The 22337-nt window shown below is 40.4% G+C and overlaps 1 protein-coding gene across 1 annotated transcript in view; it reads left to right on the forward strand.

Annotated features, from left to right (window-relative positions):
- Nucleotides 1-237: 237 nt before the first annotated feature.
- The window catches only part of dscama (Down syndrome cell adhesion molecule a), a 72442-nt gene continuing 50342 nt past the window's right edge, over nt 238-22337 (forward strand). Inside the window, exons 1-3 of the mRNA XM_026370201.1 lie at nt 238-914; nt 17522-17839; nt 17954-18103. Coding sequence (XP_026225986.1) covers nt 872-914; nt 17522-17839; nt 17954-18103 — 511 coding nt within the window. The 5' untranslated portion in view covers nt 238-871. The remainder of the gene's footprint in view (nt 915-17521; nt 17840-17953; nt 18104-22337) is intronic.

Consider the following 22337-nt stretch of genomic DNA (forward strand, 5'->3'; position numbering starts at 1 on the left):
CTGCGGAGGAGAAGGCGAGGGTTTATTCTCCAGCGCTCTGAGGCAGGGCAGGTTATAAGCGCAGGGACCAGTGTGCGCAGTTTGTGTGTGCGGCTGCGGGGGGAAGATGCGTGTGCTTGTTGCTCGTTGGACGGAGAGAGGCGGCGAAGAGAGAATGAGTTTTCAGCGCAGCTAACAATTAACTCCATGCGCTTTTTAATCGAAAGAAATCCAACTTTTACGCATTTTTTGCTTACACCTGGGGTGGCATGTTTGGCTTCTTTCCGCGCATAGACTGAATTTGGTTTCTTATTTATTGATTATTTTCTTCATTGTGATTTTGGAGCTTTTTTGTTTTTTATTTTGTTTTGTTTTGTTTTGTTGTTTTAATTGTTTAACCGTGGAGTTGCTTGTGCGCATAGGCAGTTTGTCCTATGCGTCTTCAGCCTCTGACTCAGCAGCAGCAGCAGCAGCAGCAGCACAGCTCACCTGGACCGGAGCGCACCGAGCCGAGCTCCCTCATGTTCTACGCACAGCAGCGCTCCGACACGGCGGGACGGCTGCACTGAGGCCCGGCGCGGTGCGGTCAGTCCGAAAAAGGGGAGACGCACAGTTGTGGAGCATACACTCTATCTCCCGCTCTATCAGGAGACAATCGGCAGCAGGAAGAAGCTCAAACCTCCTCCGCTTCATCTTCCTCCCAACGTGAAGGATTGGGAGAGAAAGAGAGAGAGGGAGAGAGCGACAGAGGGAGAGAGAGAGAGAGATTTGCAAGCTCCCTTTCTTTCATTGCAATTGACTTGTTGAAGAAATAAAAGGAAGGAATTAAAAGAAGAAAGAGTGTGGAGAGAAGAAGAAAAAGCATAAGCTTGTATATTGAACGGAGCGGGGCATGTGGATATTGGCTCTTATCTTTTCCCAGTGCATCTTGAATGGTAAGTGATGCATTTATGCACGTTAAAATACACATTTATGTTAATTCTCCCAGAGGACATAGTGTGCAGATAATATTCTAAATATTTTGCAAACATTTCTATACTGAAGATATTGATTCCTTTTTTGTCCTGCAGAATAGAACAGAGGAGCAGGTTGTTGCTACATGCAGACACAGGCAGTGCTTTTGAGGGTTTGATACATACACACTACCCTTCATAAAGATATAAGTGTTAAAGGTGTTTAGCCACTCATGCATGTTCAAGATTTAAGATGAACCTTTTCTCTAGTATATACACAGGTACACATCCAGAGGGAGAGAGAGCAGAAATGTAGGTTGAGGTGCAGCCTGTGCTGCACTAGAAACATGACATTTCTATGTATTTTTTGGTTTAGTTTTTGTATAATCAATTTTTAGGGAATTGTAGGCCTTAAATAGAAGCTAAAAACAATTTAGATTCATTCTAACTTGATACCATAAATGATTATTTATTCTCCCTCATCAAACTGCACTGGGCCTCAGACCGGGTGCATTTTACTACTCATTTTATTTGCTTAATTTGCATATTAGCAGTTATTGATCACATTTTCTTTTATATGGTTTGTGAAAATTAATATTTAAGTAAATCATTTTGTTGTAACATATTTGCAAGTTAACCTGGGGTAATCACCTATTGTTTGTTTAAATCCCAAACCTGTCCATGAATTGCATTCAAACAGAACAATTATCCACTTGTTTAAAACTATGAAATTAGTGAAATAATTTAGGTATAAACATTAAATTGATTCTTAATTCAGAAATCCTCTCCTGAACTAAGATAAATGTTGGTGATAATTTACTATATTTATTTAGCTAACTAAGCTAAATAATGTTTTTTGTTTTCAGTATTAAATAACTTGTGGACACGTATGATCACATGTCTATATTCTTTGTATTGGATCTATCGAGTGTCCTCTAGAAAAAGGATTAAATAGGTTGGCTGTGCTTTTTCTGGCATTGCACCCGCCATATTAGAAGCACAGACATGGAGTCATTTTGGATTGGGAAAAAAAAAACAGACAAGCCCTTATCACCCTTGCCCAAGTGCATATGTCACAAAAAGCTTTCATATTCTATTTTGTACACAGTAAATTCCTGAAAAGATGGGTTTGATAAGTGACAGTTTTATGTTTTATTTTAATTTTTTAGACTGAGGTTGACTGATTTGTACAGCGAATACAAGAAGGGTGTGTAAGGAAGGGGGGGTATGAGGAGGACAAGGGGCTATGGGGTAGGCGGGTGGGATGTACGCGTGTTGGGGGGCAGAAATCAGCTCGAAGGAAAATTGGAGGCGTTGGGAAGCTCTTTTAAAAGGAAAGAAAAGGGGTTAAAAAAAATCAAAAGTGGACACAATGTGAACTGAGAGTAGAGGGTGATGCGTCAAGCAAAGATGACAGGAAAACCATTTTGTGGCCATGCTAAAGGGTTCAGTATAGGCAGTGGTTATTTATAGGAGAGAATGGAGTAAAAACAGTGATGGTGGTGTAGCAAATACTCAATGGAGACACTATTTTAATACACAGAGAGGACACTTATGTCCATTTCAAATCTGCATCAATGCTGTGCTGAGATCTCTGTTTGCTAAGCACGATCCATTGCTTTGCTTGTGAATAGCTTTTTCAGTCTTATTGGTCCAGGCAACAGCGTTGCAAAATGGCTGCTGCTAGAGGCATGTACATGGAAACTTTGAATGGCAGCAACAGCACTTGTAATTGTGATGAATGCTACATCTGTGCTTGCTGCAGATGCGGTGCCATTCATATCGACAGACTTGATTCATTTGACACTGACCTTTTCTATTGATTCAAAGATTGAAATTAGAATGACCCCAGAGTGCATTATCACAATCCTGTCTTTGTATTTTGCTTCTGTCTGTACCATGCTAAATTGATTGCAGGCAGAATAAAAGGGCCGGGATTGTTGATTTTAAACCGTATTCTTTTTGCTGCACATTTGTTTTCCCTGACAGTTCTGCAAAGATTAGTCTTAATGAACAGCTTCCATCAGAATTGTGCATTTTGCACCGCCTTTGGATAAAGAGATGTAGCTTCCTGAAATAAAGGCTTTTAGGGCTCTGGTCCAGTACAGGCTGCTGAGGTTGTCTCTATGGATACCTGGGTAATGAGTGTTGCTGCAGTGTGGGCTTTGGGCTAGAGCAATACTGCACTCTGTTCAGGTGACCCTGGCAATACTTCCTGTTTCCAGCCTGTCACTTTTTTCTGTTTATGAGAGAAAATCTTTATTTTAGTTCACTTAATGCTATTCTTATGTTTTCATCTGTTTATGTACATACAGGTATACCCAGTAAAAATATACATTTGAAGAACACTTTAATCTACCTGTGTGCACTGTGGCTCTAGTTTGCAGTGGTCAGTTATGAATAGTACCTACTGTACTGTACAAACCCCATTTTGCTGTGAATTGCCTGGTGCCAATTTGAGGACACATTTGCAAGCTCATCTACAGTAGATATAAACAATTCACTGCTGTAGAGAGTAAAATCCGCTGTAGAGTTCACTTCTGTGGTGCTTGAGCTTTTAAAGTGCTCTTGCAAAAGTGTCTATTAAAACTGAAATGGAATAGGAACAACATATTCCAGTTATGAGGAGACAGAATTGGGGAGATGGCATAATGTTGTTTTTGCTCAGCTACACCAGAGGAGGGGGAGTCTGATACATGCTCAATTGGACACTAATAAGCTGTGTAAATATACAGCGAAGCTCCTCAGTTGGCTCTTAGTATCACTCTGTGTGTGTCTGTGTGTGTATTTTTAGCTTTCAGCTTCGGATGGCGAGGGGCTGCTGGAGTAATGGTAGTTCCACTTATTAAAACATAAGCATTTTGAGTATGACTTAATCCAGACATCAGACATGATTAATGTAGAAGCAGAATGTAGTTTCTCGCTACATTTTTCTCTCACTTCTTCGCAACTGAACACAGGAAGCTGTTTCTTAGTTCCTCCACGCTGTATCACACTGTTGGAGGATTAGAGAGAGAAAACACCTGAGCATCTGAGTACCTGTCATCAGCAGTTAGACTACTTCATTGTGATCATCCATGCACCATATTAACCCAGACATCAGTCATTATTATTAACCAAGATAGTAAATATATGTACACAATTCAGTGGTACGTTTACACTGTCTGAAAAATCTTTACTGACATTCATTCTTGTCTTATAATCTTCAATCTTGTGGAACACGGTAGGGTTTGCTTGTAGCAATAGCACGTGATAACCGTTTTAAGATTATGTTCAGGCACTTGGTCAAGGTTTGGGAAAAGCCAATAGTGACTCCAGTTGCTCACTCAAACATTAAGGGCAAGTTTACTTTAACCAAAACCACAACCTTAGGATATTATCTAACCTAGATCTTATCTAACCATAGTACTTCACATTCCCCATGGGATGCCCCTTGTCCAATGTCTTAGCAACACTTCTCCCCACCATCCACCATGACCATTTTTATTTTATTTTCTCATAGACATCACCACGATACAGCACTGTGTCTTTAGATGTTGTAAATGAAGGTTAGTGCCACTACTTATTGGTTTAGCCAATAATCAGCCATCAATAAAGCACATAGCTGCAAGGTCAGAATTAAGGCCAGTAGGAAACTAGGCCTGTGCATAGTAGTGTCTTTTTGGTTTACATCTGTCACTTCACATAGCCAGGACGGGTTGACATAGTCACAGCAACACTCATCAGCAAACAACAACCGAGAAAAGCTCCTCAGCTGCACTTTAATATTAGCGCACCAGTCAACACGATGTAGGCCAGTGGGAATGTGCTTATTTGCTGATTAGTCTTTGTAGGTATTATTTTGGAATCTTTTAGTGCTGAAAGGCACTACTGTGTTTAACTCACACTCCATTCCAAACATCTGAAGTACTGTGTCTTATGTATATATCTTACTTATGTCTTCACCATAATAAACTGTAATATACTGTTATGTGTTATCTGGGAACCTGCACTTTAAAACCAGCCTATTTAGAGGTGCATGAGTCATGGCTAGAAAGATTTTTTAGTATTAGATTTTGTTTAGATTTTAAATAGTTAATAGCACAGAGTATTAGTAGCATGCTGTTTTCGTGGGCTCACTAATCACTCCAGGATTTGGCAGTGCCATCGGGTCAAGATTTTTGTGTCGCTTAACTTCGTGTGCTTGCGCCTCGGCTTGGCCGTTCAGATGCGAGTAGACTCAAGCATATGTTAATGGATGCACATTGAACTGTTAAAGGTTTCATTTAACCCAGACCAGAATGCTTAAGGAGATGATGGTGTGTAGTGAGGCAGAAAAAAGGAGGTAGAGAGGGGGGAAGAGACACACACAGAGAGTCAGCTTGTGTCATGTGGTATCTAAAGCTCAAAGAATCATATCAAATCAGCCTGGTTTCCCATGCAGAAACAAAACTATTTTAGGCACAATATGTCAGACACTTACATTGTTGGACAGTGATGAAAAGAGGACTAAATCCAAAAGGAATGTTTTATTATAATTACAGTATAGTTTTATGCATGAACAAGGCTGCACCTTTATTGGTATTGCATTTGAATACTATAATACTAATGCTTTTACTGGTCATATATAGTCTCATTCAAGAAGGTCAATGAAAAGCCCTCTTTGACAGAAAATGTTTTTTTGTTTGTTTGTTTGTATTCCATTTGAATGAGGCCATAACTGATTGACTAGAGTCCTTATGTGGGAAATGTATATTTCCAGTGGGTTTTTTTTTCCAAAATAGCATTGCATGGATGTGTAATAGTACAGCACAAAGGTGACACAGTATGGGTGAAATAGGTTTTGGACTTGTGACTTAACAAGATAACAATTAGTTGTGTTGTGTCTGTATTCCTTCATTATAAATTAGGGCAGTAGGTTAAGGCTGTGACTGTGCAGATACAGCCAGGTGAGCTCAGGTTATTCTAAAAAAAGGCCCTGACCAGTGCTCTGTGCTCATTGTTATTTTCATCTTTAAGCTTAATGCTTTTGATGATTTTATTGAATTGATTATGTCAGCCTAGCCAAGGGAACCCACAACATCTACTCAATGTTCATTACAATAATCTTAGCACAGTATGTATACATGTAATATCTGCCATACTCCCTTTATTATTGGAGACCCTTTTTCCTGTTTTGGTCATGGCTCCTTTTTCAGTATAAATGCATTAATGTGTTTTCAGTCAGGTGTTAGCTTGGCTTCTGTTGTCAAAAACAGGAAGTAGTAATGCTTTCTCTGATATTGTCTTATTAGTCTCATCTCACTGGCAATGTTTAGTCTGATGCAAGGCAACAATGTTAAAATGCTGTGAAACAGGCGGACGCAGTACTTGACATCACTCTGGAGATCAGGCTTTATTTTATTCTGATTCTGCATTGACATTTAAATATTTAATCAAGGCTGCAAACCTTTCCTCAAGGTTAATGTCAGTTGCTTTAAAGGTGTAACACAGAATTAAACCAATGTGAGAGCTTGTGCTATTCCTTTATATAAAAAGACATCAACATAGAAGCTTGAAATAGAACCAGAACTACAATAATAGCCAAACAATATGTCATTATGCTGCATAATGTTTTGTTGTTTTCTCATGTTACTGTACTAAGACTAAGACACTGCAAAACAAATGCAAAATATGAATATGAGAATGCCCTCTGATTTAAGATGTGATGCTGCAGCTGCTTTGTTATCTGTGAGATGAGTCAAGACTGGTAAACCAGGCTACTGCAAAATTATTTTATTAACAAAAAACTTTCTTTACCATGCACTTTATGTGCATGGTAATAAAAAGGCCTCAATTAAGATATTTATTGTTATTGAATTTGAAAAAAAAAATAAAAATAAAATAATAATAATAATATAGTGATGGTATATAAAATTGTGATCAAAACCAACATGATAATATTACATTGCATTATTGCTTTAGAAATAAAGTTATTTTCTCTGGTTTTGTTGAGCTGCAGCGAGAGAAGACTGAATATTAAATTGTTAAAGGCACGAAAACATCAAATCAGGACCTCACTGGCAAATGTCTTGCCTGTGGCTGACTACTGGACACATTCATTAGGCATAACCAAACTGTGCTGATTAGCATTCAAAATCCAGCTCTGTTGCTGTAGCCCGAAATGTGTAACATTTTCAAACATTCTGGCAAATGTTTCATTAAAGTGTTTCTAGCCCCCAGCTCCATTCCGCTCCAGTCTCCACTCTATCAGGCCTTCCCCAGAAGTGATTATGCTAATTGCTGTTTGATCAGATGATTAAATTATAATTTGATTAATCCTGGGCACTAAACGCTCTGAATACATTGATGTGTATTTTGCTGCCTGGCAGTGTTTGCAGAGCCCCCACCCCTCCGTCACCAGCCAGTCTGAGACACACACAATTCAGGTGCAGGACAAGGAGAGATATACTGGAAGTAGTAATGCTGCTTTTGATGCACTGTGGTCTAGCGATCAAAAAAAACATGATGATTAAAAACGGATGACTCCCTTCTGCCTGCAGATTGACTGCAGCTCTAATGCAGATAGCTGCCATTTTCTCAGCCATTGCCTGTCTCTGTTACTCTCAATTGACCGTGTATCCATCAGGGTGATTTATAACAGCGCTGTATAGACAGCCTGCAGGACAAAATTACTAGGCCCAATATTGTCTGCCCACTGTAGGATTCAGTACATTTCTAGCATCATGCGGTGTATTTATAGAAGGACTGTTCTGTGATAACAGTCTTGTTATGCTTCTTGATTAAACCTATATTCAAGAATTTTAACTAATATTGGATGCACAGAATTTGACACAAAATCACACAAATCCACATACGACTTAATAAATGGCTTTGTCTTATGTTTGCATAGTAGCAATAGGGGCAGTTTCTCTCCTGCAGTGGGGTTACTCAAGATAAAATACTCTCGCCTTTGAGGCAAATGGAGGGCTGAAAGGAGGGGAGGCAGGGATGGAGGGGGAGCGTGTGAGTGTGTTGGCGAGGGCAGGGGTTTATATTTATATTTTTCTGAGGCTGAGGATGGCTGTGAGCAGAAAGGCAACAATGTCTAGTCATCTGACCCACAATCCCATTTAACCCCAGGACTCTGATATGCCCTCCACTGTCAACTGCCAGCTTATTTTGCCTCTTTGCGTCTCTGCTAACAGCTTTTGTTCTTGCCACCCCCAGAAAATGCAAAACAACACAGCAATGAAACAAAATTCCTTCCTGTTGTAGTACATAGCCATACATAGCATTTAAAAATCTGTCTAATTGTTTATTGTGATGATTGAAAAATACTGTATTCTGTTCATTCTGATGCAATTAGTCCTTATCAGATTGAATGAAATGCAGCCACACGGGTTGGGCAGAATAACATAACTGTCCCTTTTTCTTTTTGCATCCAAAATCTGCAGGTAATGCATCCAAGTGAACAGAACTTGTGTGTCAAGTTGAGTAAACATTTTTCAGTCACCTCTTTGGGCTTTTCAGGTCTCACTCATTCATGTCAGCTTGTTTAATCACCCCTGTCTCTCAGTCATATTTCAAATCAATTCACATTTCTCATAAAAACATTTTAAGGAAAAACAAGTTAGTCATTAGATGCAGTACATATTGTAGTATAATAGTTTCTTTCACGTTCCTCTGTTTTTTGTGCTGTAATGTGAGACAAGTAGTGTTTTTCATTCAGGTGGTATGAAAAACACTACTTATGTACCACCATCCTATACTAAATATTACTGCGTGAAGATGATCTTCAAGCTGTCAGCCTTCCTCTTTCAACTAATCTCCTCATTCATCCCTTCCTACTGGGTTTAATGTCGTCCCTCTCAACTCACCTGAGACCCCCCAACCCTTTTTTTCTCTCTTTCTCTCTATCAGCTCAGTAAGAGTTGCACTTGACAGTGCAGCAAGCAGAGGTGGGAGGAATTTTACTGAAATTGAAATAATGCCACTTCCTCCCTCTCCAAGAGCATTCACAGTGTATATTGTGCTGCAATATATGACATAAAAATTTGAGTCAAGTGCTATAGAACTATTCAAACGAGTACATGATACATAAGCTCTAACTAAAAACTCTCTCACTAAAATACCTTTAGTCCAGTAGAACATCTACTTATGGAAAAGGAAAGGGGACATTTAAAAATACTGTTAATAATAAGTATACTTTAGAATTTCAGAAAATACCCTAAAATGAGAATACTGATGCCACTTTTATACAGTATGTGTTAAATATGATTGTTTTTCTTGAGGAGACCAGTAGAAATTAAGGAATTGTGCCCTACAGAAATAGTCCTGCATGTAACCTTCCATAATTCCTAATATTATGTTAGGATATTATGCATCTTGTTTTTTTATGCTTTACAGTAACAGTCAGTTATTGCTGTTTACAGTCTTTGTGCTAAACCAAGGTAAGCAATTGCAGAGTGTGGCGTAAATACGTACTGTGCAGAGAAAAGAGTGGTATCCATTTTGTCTTCATACATGTGGGGGAAAAGTGATATACTGTAGATATAAGGACTTTCCACAAAAATAAACTTATGTGCAGACTTGTGTGAATAATCAGCAAAACAAAGCTGCAAATGTCAAGCTTATAGTGGCATTAAAGGAACATAAAGAACCACCAGCTCGGTAATACTAGAGACCCTTCAAAGTCAGTAAGGTTTATCATCTGGGAACCCTGAGTGCCTGTGTCAAAATAAATGCCTATTAATGGAAATTATGTTGAGATTTTGATGTTAAAACTTTGAACCGCTGGTAGTGCTAAAGAATATGTCAAGGGACCATCCTGAGTCTGCAGGATCCACCCTCTGGGGAGCAGGAATGTCTGTACAAAATGTCACAGCCATCCTCCCACTAGCTGTTGAACTATTTCAGTCTGACCAACCACCCAAACCTGATGGAGTAAACACTACAATTATTTATGATTCACTGATTACTTTAAGGTGAAACTGAATTAGTTTTAACCCTAAAACTCATTCAGTGTACTGTGTCAGAAGACAGTCATGTACATGTACTGGGTTGGCTTTGCAATGTACTATGTGAACTAGCATCAGTGGCTCCTGAGCTCTGGGAAGTAACCAGCATGTACATCAAGCTCTGATTCACATGCTTATATTCATGTGGAATAATATTAGAATCTGCTACATCAGGCACATGCTGTCATTTCAGTGCTATGTCACTCAGGAAGGGTAATGGAGCATTATAACTATCTGGTACGGTTGTTTTTTTACCTCTTTCATTTCTTTCTCTTGATGTGCCTTTGCATATTAGCTTCAGTGGCAGCAGCTTGAGCTTGTTTACTCACTCACACGAGCTGCTCCTCTTTTCACTCCTTAGTCATCTGTCTCTTTTATTTTTCTCACTCCCTCTGTCTCAGTTGATTTGCAGCATTTGTCCATTTCCACCTTGGTGATGTAACTGATTAAGGTCTTCAAAGTACCCAGTACGTGGGAACTCCCCCCCTCTCCTGTTAGCACTTATGTAAATGAGCATTCATATGCATCAACTAACCCTCTTCAATGCAAGGCTCATCTAGCCCTCCAGAGAGTTGACATCAGAGGAGGGTATCATTGGTTTTACATGGTGGCTGCATGGCACTGAGCACAGTGCTCAACATTATTCATGAGGGCAAATTGGGAGCCTGAGATTTGGCGGCGTGAGGTGACCCTGTCCTCCGATCTGTGCATTTCAGCTCTGTGCAACACTTCTCTTTACTGCTTACTGTGTAAGCCCCTAGGGCAAGAGGGGAGGGGTTGGTGGTTGCAGGGGTGTAGGGTTGATGCTTACTCACTGTCATCATAAGGCCATCCTCTCTTCTACCCCATCTACAGCCCTCCCTATTCCTGCCCCTTTTCCACTCCTTCAAACCCCCACTCTCCCTTCCCTAGGCGGTCTCTGTTGAGCTCTGCCTTAATTACCTGCATCGCCTGCCACGAGCTGTCAGTGTAGTTCCGTGCTTGTTTTCCACAGTGGAACTGCCCTAACATCTTGATGCCCTGGTGCCCACTGTAGCACCTCTGACCTGGTGAGGGCCACACTGTAGCTGAGACCTAACTGGACTTTAATGTTTAAATTCATTAGCAGTCTTGTGCACGGCAGTCATGTTGGTGCTAATAGTTCATTCAGTGTGATAAAAGAGAAGGGTAAATATTAGGCTAATGTTGCAGAAACCCAATCAATCAACAAGGAAAATATGACATTTTATATAGCATCAATGTGTTTTTGTCATTTCAACACGAGCATATACATCTATGGTTGATTAATAGTGTTGGATTGAGGTAAACACAGATGGAGCAGAAAGCCCCTGACACAGTGGACTAATGCACAGGTTAGGCACAGGCCTATTTATGTTTTGTGTTAGTGGGACCTGTATTGATCAGATTTTTACTTAAATAAATTGCTGGGGTAATTTGGAAGCAACCACTCATGGCATTATCAGAGGTTCATTCTTACGTACACATTACAGAAAAAGTAATAGGCTAAAGAGAGTTAATATGTATTGCTTAAACGGTATGTTTATGTTTAGTTTCATCATATTTGAAACATAATGTACATTAACAACCACCCTAACCAGCAACAATATTAGTTGCATCGACTCCTCTCTGTCTGGTCTGTCAGCCAAGCCCATGTCAGCCTCTGTGTTCATGGTCTCCCAGACATTAGCGTTCATCCCCCCACATCCCTGTGACACGCCTGCATGCACTCTCCTTGACCGAAGCATGTCTGGTGCCCTTGAGCTCATAACGCAGTAGCAGCGGTAGACCCGCAATTGGGGGGTTGGAGGGTACTGCATTAGGAGTAACCTGCAAGCCACAATTTGAGGCTTCAGCAGGGCCTGCCACCAATAGGTGCTGACATCTGGGGCTGTGCTGAGCATTATTTCATAAATCAAGAAGGGATTCACTTCACTAACCCAACAAGACCCACCTCCTGCCCCTCCTCTGAGCTTTGCTAAGACAGAAAACACAGAAAAAAAGAGAGTCCATCTATTATAGATGTGTGACATTCATAATTCAGCAATATCACTTTTTCCTCTTTGTGGGTTTAGCTCATGGAAAACTGAAGTCGATTAAGACAGGCTTCTGCAGAGGCTGGCATATGGTGACTGTTAGCGAGAGAACTTGTGTGTGTGGGCATGATAGGCAGGGGAGTGGGTTGGTGTTCCTTCAGCATAATACTGTGATGGTACGTGTGTGATGCCAAAACCGTATTAAGGAAACTCAGATAGGAAGACTTGAAGCATTTGTACAGTTTGTACATTTGAGAAATTCATTACTAAAATAAAACTACTACAAGCTGTTTTGTGAAAAATGTATTACTATGGCTCCGTGTGCGACGTGGGATAGAGGTTTTAAATGACAGGGAAGAAAAAAACAACCCTATTATAGTGCTCAGGTCTTCTTAATAAAAAACAATCTTGCAATCTAAAACAACTTATTGTAAAGGAAGATTCAGAAAACCAGCGCTATCAACAAAGGCAGATAACTTTGAGATGTGGACCAAAGTGTTACAGAGTGCAGCCTTAATCTGGCAGCCAGGCTAACGGCTGACCGACTGTTGATAGGGTCTGCATAAATCTTTCATCTCCTGTTTCAAGATTCAGTTTGCTCTTGTTTTGATCTTACTTACTGTGTTCCCAGTATTATCAATAGATCCTTAATAGTGTGCCTCATCCTTCTGCAAAACCAAGTGTTACATATCTTCGAGATGCGCATTTGTATGTGTTACATCTTACTATTTTGTGACAGCCGTTAATGAGATTATTATTTAACGGTAGTGTACACAAACACACTTGATGACAGCCAACAGCCACCCACATACTGTCTCCTTTGCTTGCAAGCAAGCATTATGATAAACTGGAATCGTTTGTCTTGGGCTATTAATTTACAGCTGAATATTCTAATAAAATCCCCAATATTACAAATTATGTTTATGTAATTTCTGCTTTATTAAATAACTGCCAGTGAGTAATCATAAACACACAAAGGGGAGTCAGATGCATTTTTGGAGGATACATGTTGCAGCATACATTTGTTTACTACAGTGCTCTCAGTATTCGGGGACTTGTGAAGGTCTGGTGGATGATAAAATACACATCAGGAGAATCAGTTGGTGGACAGGATCAGTTGGTGGACAGGATCAGCTGGCGTCTTCCAATATGTCTCTGTGCACATTTATAGTTTGCTTTGCACCTGTATCCTTGTGTAAAGGTGGAAGAAGTCTGAATGTGAGTGACAGGGTCAGAGGAGCATGAAGGAGAGATGAAGGTTTGAGAGAAATACGAACAGATAGAGCATGGAGAATGCATAGGAGAGTAAGTATACATTTAGAGAAGGTGGGGGAATCCAACAGAGGTGGAGCAAACATTTCGCCTTTGTTTGAGAGCGTCATCTCTCCCATTTCTTACCCTTTTTTTTTTACTTTCTCTTTTTGTCTTTCTGCTAATAGTGGACTGCGTGTCACTGTCTGAGTGCTTCCCAGCATTTCCGCCTCCTCACTCAACCCCTGTCTTCACTGTTTTCCTTGGCACTGCACTGAAAAATAAATGCACTCCCACTGTATCTATATGAACTGCTGGGATCTGGCGGGGTTTTGTATCCATCAGGCTTTCTTATCTTAACGAATCAGCCACCCAGAAATGGGAGGTGGTCTGAATTTTTTATGAATTGGTGCAAAGTAGATTGAGACAAAAGTAGTTAAGAGGATACTGCTCCTCTTCAGAGTCACCTTTCACTCCTAGACCACAGGCTGGTTGTTTTCCCCAATGGATGATTACTGTGAAACACATTTTTCAGTTAGTACTGTAGTAACAAATACAACTACCTTATTTGGACAGGTAACAGTACATCACAATTGCACTTGTCACCGTATAATTGTAATCATACTACATACATACATACATACATATTTAGAGAACTTGAAGGACCTCTGTTGTCAATGTGGACTAACATCTAGAGATCATTTTAGTAATCATAAATATGGGAGCTCTTTAAAACTGCCTAATAATCAGATTCAGACTGTTCTCTGGTATCACAGTAATCCACTTTATTGTTGTTTATACAGTGTGAATACAAACACAAACAGTACACAGTTGTTTTTAACTCATCTAATATTGAAACCAACCATGTTGGACAACACTTCAAAGTGGAGGTGTTTAGGCTCTCTCTCTCTCTCTCTCTCTCTCTCTCTCTCTCTCTCTCTCTCTCTCTCTCTCTATATATATATATATATATATATATATAAGTCATTATTACTGATGCGATTACTTTAGATTTATGCAGAATTATGTGTTATGCCTATATTGTACCTGTACATTTGTGGAAGTGACAGTGAATCGACACTGAACATACAGTGTCTTTTGCAATACTGAAACACAATAAGATAAATGTATTCCTGAACAATAACAGGTACACATGCATGCCTCACCCCAGACCATGTTTTTAGTCAGTAGTTTATTGCAGTAGCATCTTCAGATTATACTGTTTCTGCCAGTGGAGGTTTCAATCTTGCCCCATTTTTCTCTAATTACTGCTGCTGTTTGGGAAATCATCTGTTTTGGAAACAAAGCAAATCATGACAGAAGAGTGACTCCACTTATCAGTCACACTGTCGCAGTAGCTCCTTGATATTCAACAGATGTTGAGCTTTTATGATCATCTTGACGGCAGCTTTTCCTACTTGAGAAAACCTATGACAAGCTGTTACTCAGTGTGATTACAAGGCCGTAAATTAACTTCTGACAAGTTCTCAGTTTATCGTTCCAAGTAGTAGATCAGATTTGAGTGTATTAATGAAGCAGTCTTGCAAGTTTTTAATGAACCTTGATGATAATTTAAGATTCATAGATGTCTTCTTTACACATTCAGAGAATTGTGAGTATATGTCAGATACCGGCTACTAAACAAGATAGACTCACTCACAGAGTCACTGTTACACAATACACAGACTTGTTTGTGAGGTTTTCGCTCTTGTCAGATTACTCCTGTACTGGTAATATGACACCTCAATGTTTGACTACACTTCCAAACAATGTAATCCAAGTATGTGTTTCAGTCAGTCGATAAAAACTGTCTCATGTCACCACTCCTCTGCCTTTTCCTGCTACATCTTAGATAAAAATGCCACAGTCTTGTAGCTGTCGACAGCTACAGCCGTTGGCTTTTCAACACCTGCAGGACTGGCCCTCTGAGTACTGCACGTGTGAAGTGAGTATAGCTATAAATGTGCGGAAACATGTGTACGCCACAATGTTTGTTTGTCAGGTTGAACGACCAGTGGCTGGAAGTGGTTGGTGATTTGAACGCGCTCATTAGGAATTTATGAAGCGCTAAAATGTTTGGTCTCCAGGGAGGGGGATTGGCAGCTGTCGCACAGGCAGGCAGGCCCGTGACAGAAGGGGAAAGCTACATTAGCAGAGAGCACAGGCTGGAGAGATACAGTACAGATGCCTGAAATATATACAGTAGGTGACTGATATGAGCTGCTCACGCAACTTATACAACTTCCGATTAGCTTTAAATATCCAGTCAACTCTTTTTCACCATGTCACTCTTTGTTCATTGAATTGTTAGGTGGATATCACCATTATTCCTTTGTCTTTACTCTGTTAATGCAACAGATTTTAACAGTATTTAATTAGTAGTTCTTTTAGTTTGTCCCAATATTTGTACCATTTCAGCGTGCATCAAACCAATTGTAACTTCTATCTTCATACATTTTATTTAGTACCAATTTTTTATCATCCTCGTATGGACAGACAGAATTCAACATTTTCATAGCTAATATCACTGTTTACAGGTGACAGTACCAGTAGAAGCAGCTTTACATCAGGTTCCATTTGTGTGATTAGTTATGCCTACCCTGAAATTTTAATGTAGTTCCTGCATGCAGGCAAGGCACTGACAACTATAGACATGCAAGCAACTAACATTTAGAAAAGAAATCCTGCAAAGTGATCAAATCATGGATATGCTTCACTGTATTATGCAGTTCAGATCAACAGTAGCACAAGCTATATCAGGGGTTCTCAATCCAGGTCCTCAGGCCCTCTTTCCCTGCTTGCTTTCCACCTATCCCTAGTCTGCTCACTGCTGATTACCTGCATCAGGTGTGTTCAGTCAATTAGAAGCTGGAAGATTCTATCTCAGATGAAGGTCGGGTGGGGTATAAAATGAATTGGTATCCTCCATCAAAATGACCATCCTGTGGAATAAACACAACTCTAAAACATGACCACCTCTATAAAAAAGGATTTATGGCTTGTATTAGACTAATTAGACTACTAATTTTAGTTAGTAACCAACAACTGAGTGTATATTTATGCATGTAGCCTAACTTAATTCTGTATCATGCTAAGTCATAGAGTAAATCATTCTATGACATTGTGGGTGCTTGATTTTGTCCATCAGTTTCTCATCAGCTTATTTTTGTTCTGTGCAACTTGCAGCATTAATATATTTGCTTGTTTTCTCTCAAACCTTTGTAGTATTGCAATGGATTATTTGGTCTCCTGAACAAATAATAGATACACAGCACTGCTTTAAATGTACTTACACCCATCAGCATGTGATTAATAAATATAGTTTAACGTCACATAAAGCCAAAAAAACTAAAACATGACTTCATGCATTATATATATTTCTATACATTTGTCACATGTAAAGAAATATCCCAGTCTGGGTGTGCTGTTATCTCACATTATTTATTATCTCTACAAGTTAAAACTGTAAAATAGGAAGTGGATGTATTGAATAAACTCTCCTGCCTGGCTTTGCGCCCATAGTGTTGGCATTACAGCAAGGAGTTCTGTTCTGCACAGTAACAGGGTAACCACAGTGGAGTGCATCACGTTACACTGACCTGCTTCATTAGTAAAGGTGACTGGAAACGTGCTCTCCTACGCAAACATCTCAAAATGACTTTGGACCAGTTTTTAGTGCTGTTTTCTTTAATTTGACACTTGCCGATGACTCTTTGAGACTTTCAATTGCAAGTCTCATAGATGACTTGCAATTGAAACATTTTGTAGGCAAATGAGTGTCTCTTTTCTAAGTATGTTTATAAGAAATGTCTCTGTTATTGGATTATTACTCCCGAAGGCAATGGCAACAGTTCATTTTTGTTTGTGCAGAAAAGTATTGTGTATGTCTTGGTATTCTGCATGTGTACGTTTGACATACTGTATGCACACATGTGCATGTTTCTGAGGAAGGGCGTGGCCACTGGTGCATATGTTCTGTTCCGGCTCTGTTATTTCACATCCACTGCTGCACTCTCACAGCTTTGCTGCAATGTCTCTCAGACAGCAATAGCTACACACTACTGCAACCTTTCTGCACTGCAGTGAGCACCAACACAACTGTCATCCAGGGAAAAACACAGTCTACTCGGCCTAAATTCAAAGAAAAACAGAGATGCAAGACAGCACAGTTCCGTCACATGCAACCACTGTTCTGTAATGCAGGGTTTAACAATAAAGGAGACAGTTTTGTTACTTAAACAATTACGCAATGCAAAGTTCATTTTTTTATTAATATTGAAACTGTTGCAGTTATCTAACATTGAGTCTGTAATTTCTCTGTCCGCAGTTTTCTGTGAAGATCTACGTTCCAGCTTATATTTTGTCAATGCATCTGTGCAAGAGGTAGTGTTCGCCAGCACCACAGGGACATCAGTGCCCTGTCCCGCCACAGGCGTGCCCCCTGTCTCACTGCGCTGGTACCTGGCCACCGGCGAGGAGATCTATGATGTGCCAGGGATCCGCCATGTGCACCCCAATGGCACCCTTCAGATCTTCCACATCCCCCCTTCCAGCTTCAGCAAACTCATCCACGACAACACCTACTATTGCACAGCGGAGAACCCCTCAGGGAGAATCAGGAGCCAAGATGTTCACATTAAGGCTGGTCAGTCGCTCACAAATGTCTACATGTCCATTATGAGGAAGTGTCTAAGCATGTTTTAGCACAGCATTAACAGTGTTCCATCACAAACACCTCTCTCTGTCCCCTCTTCCCTAGTCCTACGAGAGCCCTACACTGTCCGGGTGGAGGACCAGAAAGCCATGAGAGGCAATGTGGCGGTCTTCAAGTGCATTATACCTGCCTCAGTGGAGGCCTACATCACTGTTGTGTCCTGGGAGAAAGACACAATGTCAATCAATGCTGAAAGTAAGTCATCTTTGTTGATTTGGCATCAGCATGTAGTTACAAAAGAAAATATTGATCAGTTGTTCTTGTAAGATTCTCACTAATGACACAACTAGTGTTATGAGAGACAATAATATAAACACAGAGCAGTCCTAGAAAGAGATGAGATTCAGCTTTAGCTGAAGTGCAGCACTTATTTTTGAGAAATGTTATGACATTAACAATACTGCTCGAGTGAGGAGGAGGTCTCAATCATCAATTTGCTGTGATTGACAAGTTCATCTTTCAGTGTTGTTCCGATACTCTAACTAAAATGTATCCTAGCTAAGTGACCATTTGTATAAAGTGGTGTTTGTCCTGTGTTGAGCACTGTGACAACAGAGGTACGTGATGACTGAGTTCACTGTACAAACCCTCATGATCCTACACAAAGCTTTCACCAGTTAGCCAGGCCTGCTCTGTCTGTGTGTGTGTGTCTGTGTATCTATGTCTGTCTGACCCAATGACAGTGAGGTCCCGCTCCTCTTCCTCTGCCCGGTCTTCCACGAGAGCACAGGCTGCCAGCCATGTCACTTAGTCTCAGTGTATTGACCCATTTCTCTGGCTGATAGGGAGCACTGCAGCACTCCGATCATTCAAATCACTTAAATGGAACACTCGCCTGCGTGATTGTTTCCCAGCCCTGGGGGGCAAATTCACTTTATGTGGGGCATTTAGCAAACTCAATAGACAAGCACTAATGTCATTTTGCTTTTGGATGGAGGGGCAATGCAGGCTAGTGACGGCTTTTTTTTTCTTCTTGATGTTTGACATTTGTCTGTTCAGGTGAAATCAGCCATGTTGGAATCTATAGCAATCTTTTAATTGTCCTTAAAAGGATTTGCCCTGAGCATGTTATCAGAAACAGATATATACAGTGGTTATAATAAATCTATACTGTTCAATAGGTGTGTTTGGACTTTTCCAACACATTTTGAAGTAGCTGTTTTACCATATGGCTGCAAGTTTAAAGCTAACTAAAGAACTGAACTGACTGTGGGATGCTTGATTGTTGGAAACCTGCAACTTTTTCACTTGCTGTCATCACAGAAAAGGTTTTTGCACCGCAAATTGTTTATCCTGATCCATAAAAATCATCACATCTGTAGCCGTCAGCCATGTAAACACTGTCAGAAAAATCACTCAGCCACCAATCCACTGCTCTTCTCCATGCTAAATAATGGATGACGGAAGCCTATGAATCCACGAGCAAATGGTCTTTATTCACGTCTCAGTGAACGCATCCTACTGACGCACTGTCCATTCCCCTCATCCTCTCCTACACACATTTTAAGTGCACTTTGTATGTGTGCGTATCCACGTCTGCGAGTCTATATGCATACCAACTGACAGCTCAAGGCAAGATGGCTCAAGCCCTCATCTCATAACAAAGCTTCAACATTTCAAATTTTAATGAAAAAAATAATATCAACACTTAAACTTTGGGAAATCTAGCTTTTCTATATCTGACATAAATAATTGAATTGGCTTTTCAGTTTGGAAGGAACAGCATGATGTTCAGCGCCCGTCAGACAGGCCCTCTGTAACTCTCACTGGACATAGACCTTTTTGAGTTGCTGCAGGGTCGACTAACAAAGCACCACTTACAGAACCCTGGTGTCCATTAGAATAGAATAGAAAATTATGATGAAAAATGCATTCAGCTCGGACATCAAAGTAGCAGTGCACTATTGTAACCGTGGGTTTTAACAAAAACAGTTAATGCTCCAGTGCTGACTTTTAAACATTTATTTGGTTGTTGTTGTTTTTTTTACATGTGAACTATAAAGAAACTTGCTGAAGCCAGCTGTAACTGTGACTGGATACACACATAATGCATCAATTCAAAGGCCACAAACTGATCTTAGCCAAGAGGTTTTCAATTATTGTCCAGAAGCTGAAGCCAATCTGGATCAAGTGTGATTGTGATGGGTTTACTGGTTTACTGTAATTCGAGGAAACAGAGGGGAGTCTGTTATTGTAAAGTTGACCCTAATCCAAAGTCATAGTCCAAGTGGTCAATGGTCAATACTATCTGTCTACTGCTTCCTGCACAGTTGGTCCTTGTCAAGAGACCAAAGTTAATGAGACCTGGTGCTTTCAAGTGGTCGGATAGATCAAGAAAAAGAAGCATATATAGGTCATTTTCCAGATATTTCACATCAAAATAAATAGACAATCTTTTACTCATAACACATCTTGCTTTTTTACATCTATCTAAAGCATTAATAAGCTCAGATCCGTGTGCTGTTTTGGTGTACTGACGGCTGTGGTAGACACTGTCATCCTGGGCTTCACAACAGCGTGATGTCTAGGTGATTGTTTGTTAAAAAACAAGTGGTAAAGTAATCATGTCAGAAACAACACTTATATTTGAAAGCTACTTTCTTTAAAGACCAGCAAAATGTTACTTCTCAATCACCTCATGTCAGCAAACTGCCTCTGTGAGCATTGGGGTTTAGTGACTTGCCCAAGGACACTTCAACATACTGTATGGAATGACATATGGACCAGGGATCAAACCGCCAACCGCACAACTGATGTACAATCCTGTACCTCCTGAGCCACGAGGTCTATTTGTCTTGATCATATAGAGCAGAAGAATTCCACAGAACAGTTGGATTTGTGTCGGGATACAGAGAAATGATGTGTGTAATACTCTAGAGCTGGCGTGGTTTGTGTTGGTACTAGTGGACTGGAGCAGAAGAATATGTGTATATATTAGTAGCAGGTGTTGTTGAAAGGCAATATTTTATAGTTAGAACCTACTGTAGCAGGTATAGTAGCACCATCTGCTATCAAGAGATAATAAGGCCTCTGTGATTAGACTTGGAGTGATTAACATCAAGAAAATGTGGACTAAAAATCATATACACTGTATGTACCTCCTCCTGTTTGGAATGTGTTGTGATGTGGCTGTGTTGCTGTGCAGGGCCATTCCCCAGGTGCAGCCTGTGCTGCAGTCACTGAGGAGGCCTTGTAGTCATTTGCCTCGGCCCGATGCTGTCTGCTCTGCATTCAGCACCAGTAGGGCATAGAGAGGGCCGACCCCCCAGCACTACTGCAGAGACTCACACACACACACCCAGAGGGGGGCTTCTTTTCATTCAGCACACATGCTAAGCTCAAGGGCTGTCGGCCATCGCACCACAGATTCTCTTTGCTCTGTTCAACCCTCCCTCATTGTCTTTTCGTCTTTTCCTACTACAATATTCACAGATGAATGGCATACATTATGTTATATCTCATAGTAATCATCACTGAGAGCTGCTGGTTTTGCCAGCATGTAGAGACAGTTGTTTATGGATATTGCTCCTTGCAGATTGCTCTAACGCTCTGAGTCTGGCCCTTTGCTGGGCCGTGTTGTGTTTTTCACAGTTTCTTTCATGTTTGTTGACATTTGGGATGTGTGTTGGAGTTATTTCTGCAGCCAGCCTCAATCCCCGCAGCCATTGCCGAGAGGAAGACGAGCCAGCCACACTATGTTGGTTTAATTGGCTGTGTATAATGGGCCTTTGAAGTAAATATCAAGAGCGACTATCAGAAGACTGCCGGACGTTATCATGTGTTTCCACAGTGCCCACTGTGTCACCTCCACTCCTCCTCCTCCATTTCAAGGTGGCTACAAAGCAGGGCTGGTATAGGGTCCTGCAGTTGATTTAAGCAAAACCTAAACTGACCTGCATGTAGTCAACTCATTCTTGTCACTATGGACACACTTTAACCCTGAGACGTCCTTAGAGGCAGCTGTGTTTGGCCACACAGGGTTAACAGTTAAGAATATTATCAAGTTGCATAAAGGTTTTATTAACATATATCAACAATTCAGTTCAATTCAGCATATTTATATAGTCCAAACTTTCAACAGAATTCATCTCAAGGCACTTTACAGTGTGAGGTTTAACTGTATACAGAATTTTATAGAAAAAAAAAACAATCCCACCTAAGCAGCACTAGGCGACACTGGACAAGAAAAACAGAAGAATTTGAAATAAAAGAAAGGTCAATTTCAATTCTTTCTTATCCTGGATGAACAGTATTTTTAGATGGATCGTGACTTTCCTGCTACTGCAAACATCTGAACTGAGGGTGGAATGGGAGGTAATCATTTGCCACATACAGTGTGTTGTAGAGTTACAGGTAATGTGGCATATTACATGTCTTTTGTTTTGTTATTTTTTTCAGTCTTGCAGCTTGCTCACTGTCGGTTTTACCC

This window comes from Anabas testudineus, chromosome 14 (genome assembly GCF_900324465.2).
Source record: "Anabas testudineus chromosome 14, fAnaTes1.2, whole genome shotgun sequence".
In the NCBI taxonomy this organism is placed as follows: Eukaryota; Metazoa; Chordata; class Actinopteri; order Anabantiformes; family Anabantidae; genus Anabas; species Anabas testudineus.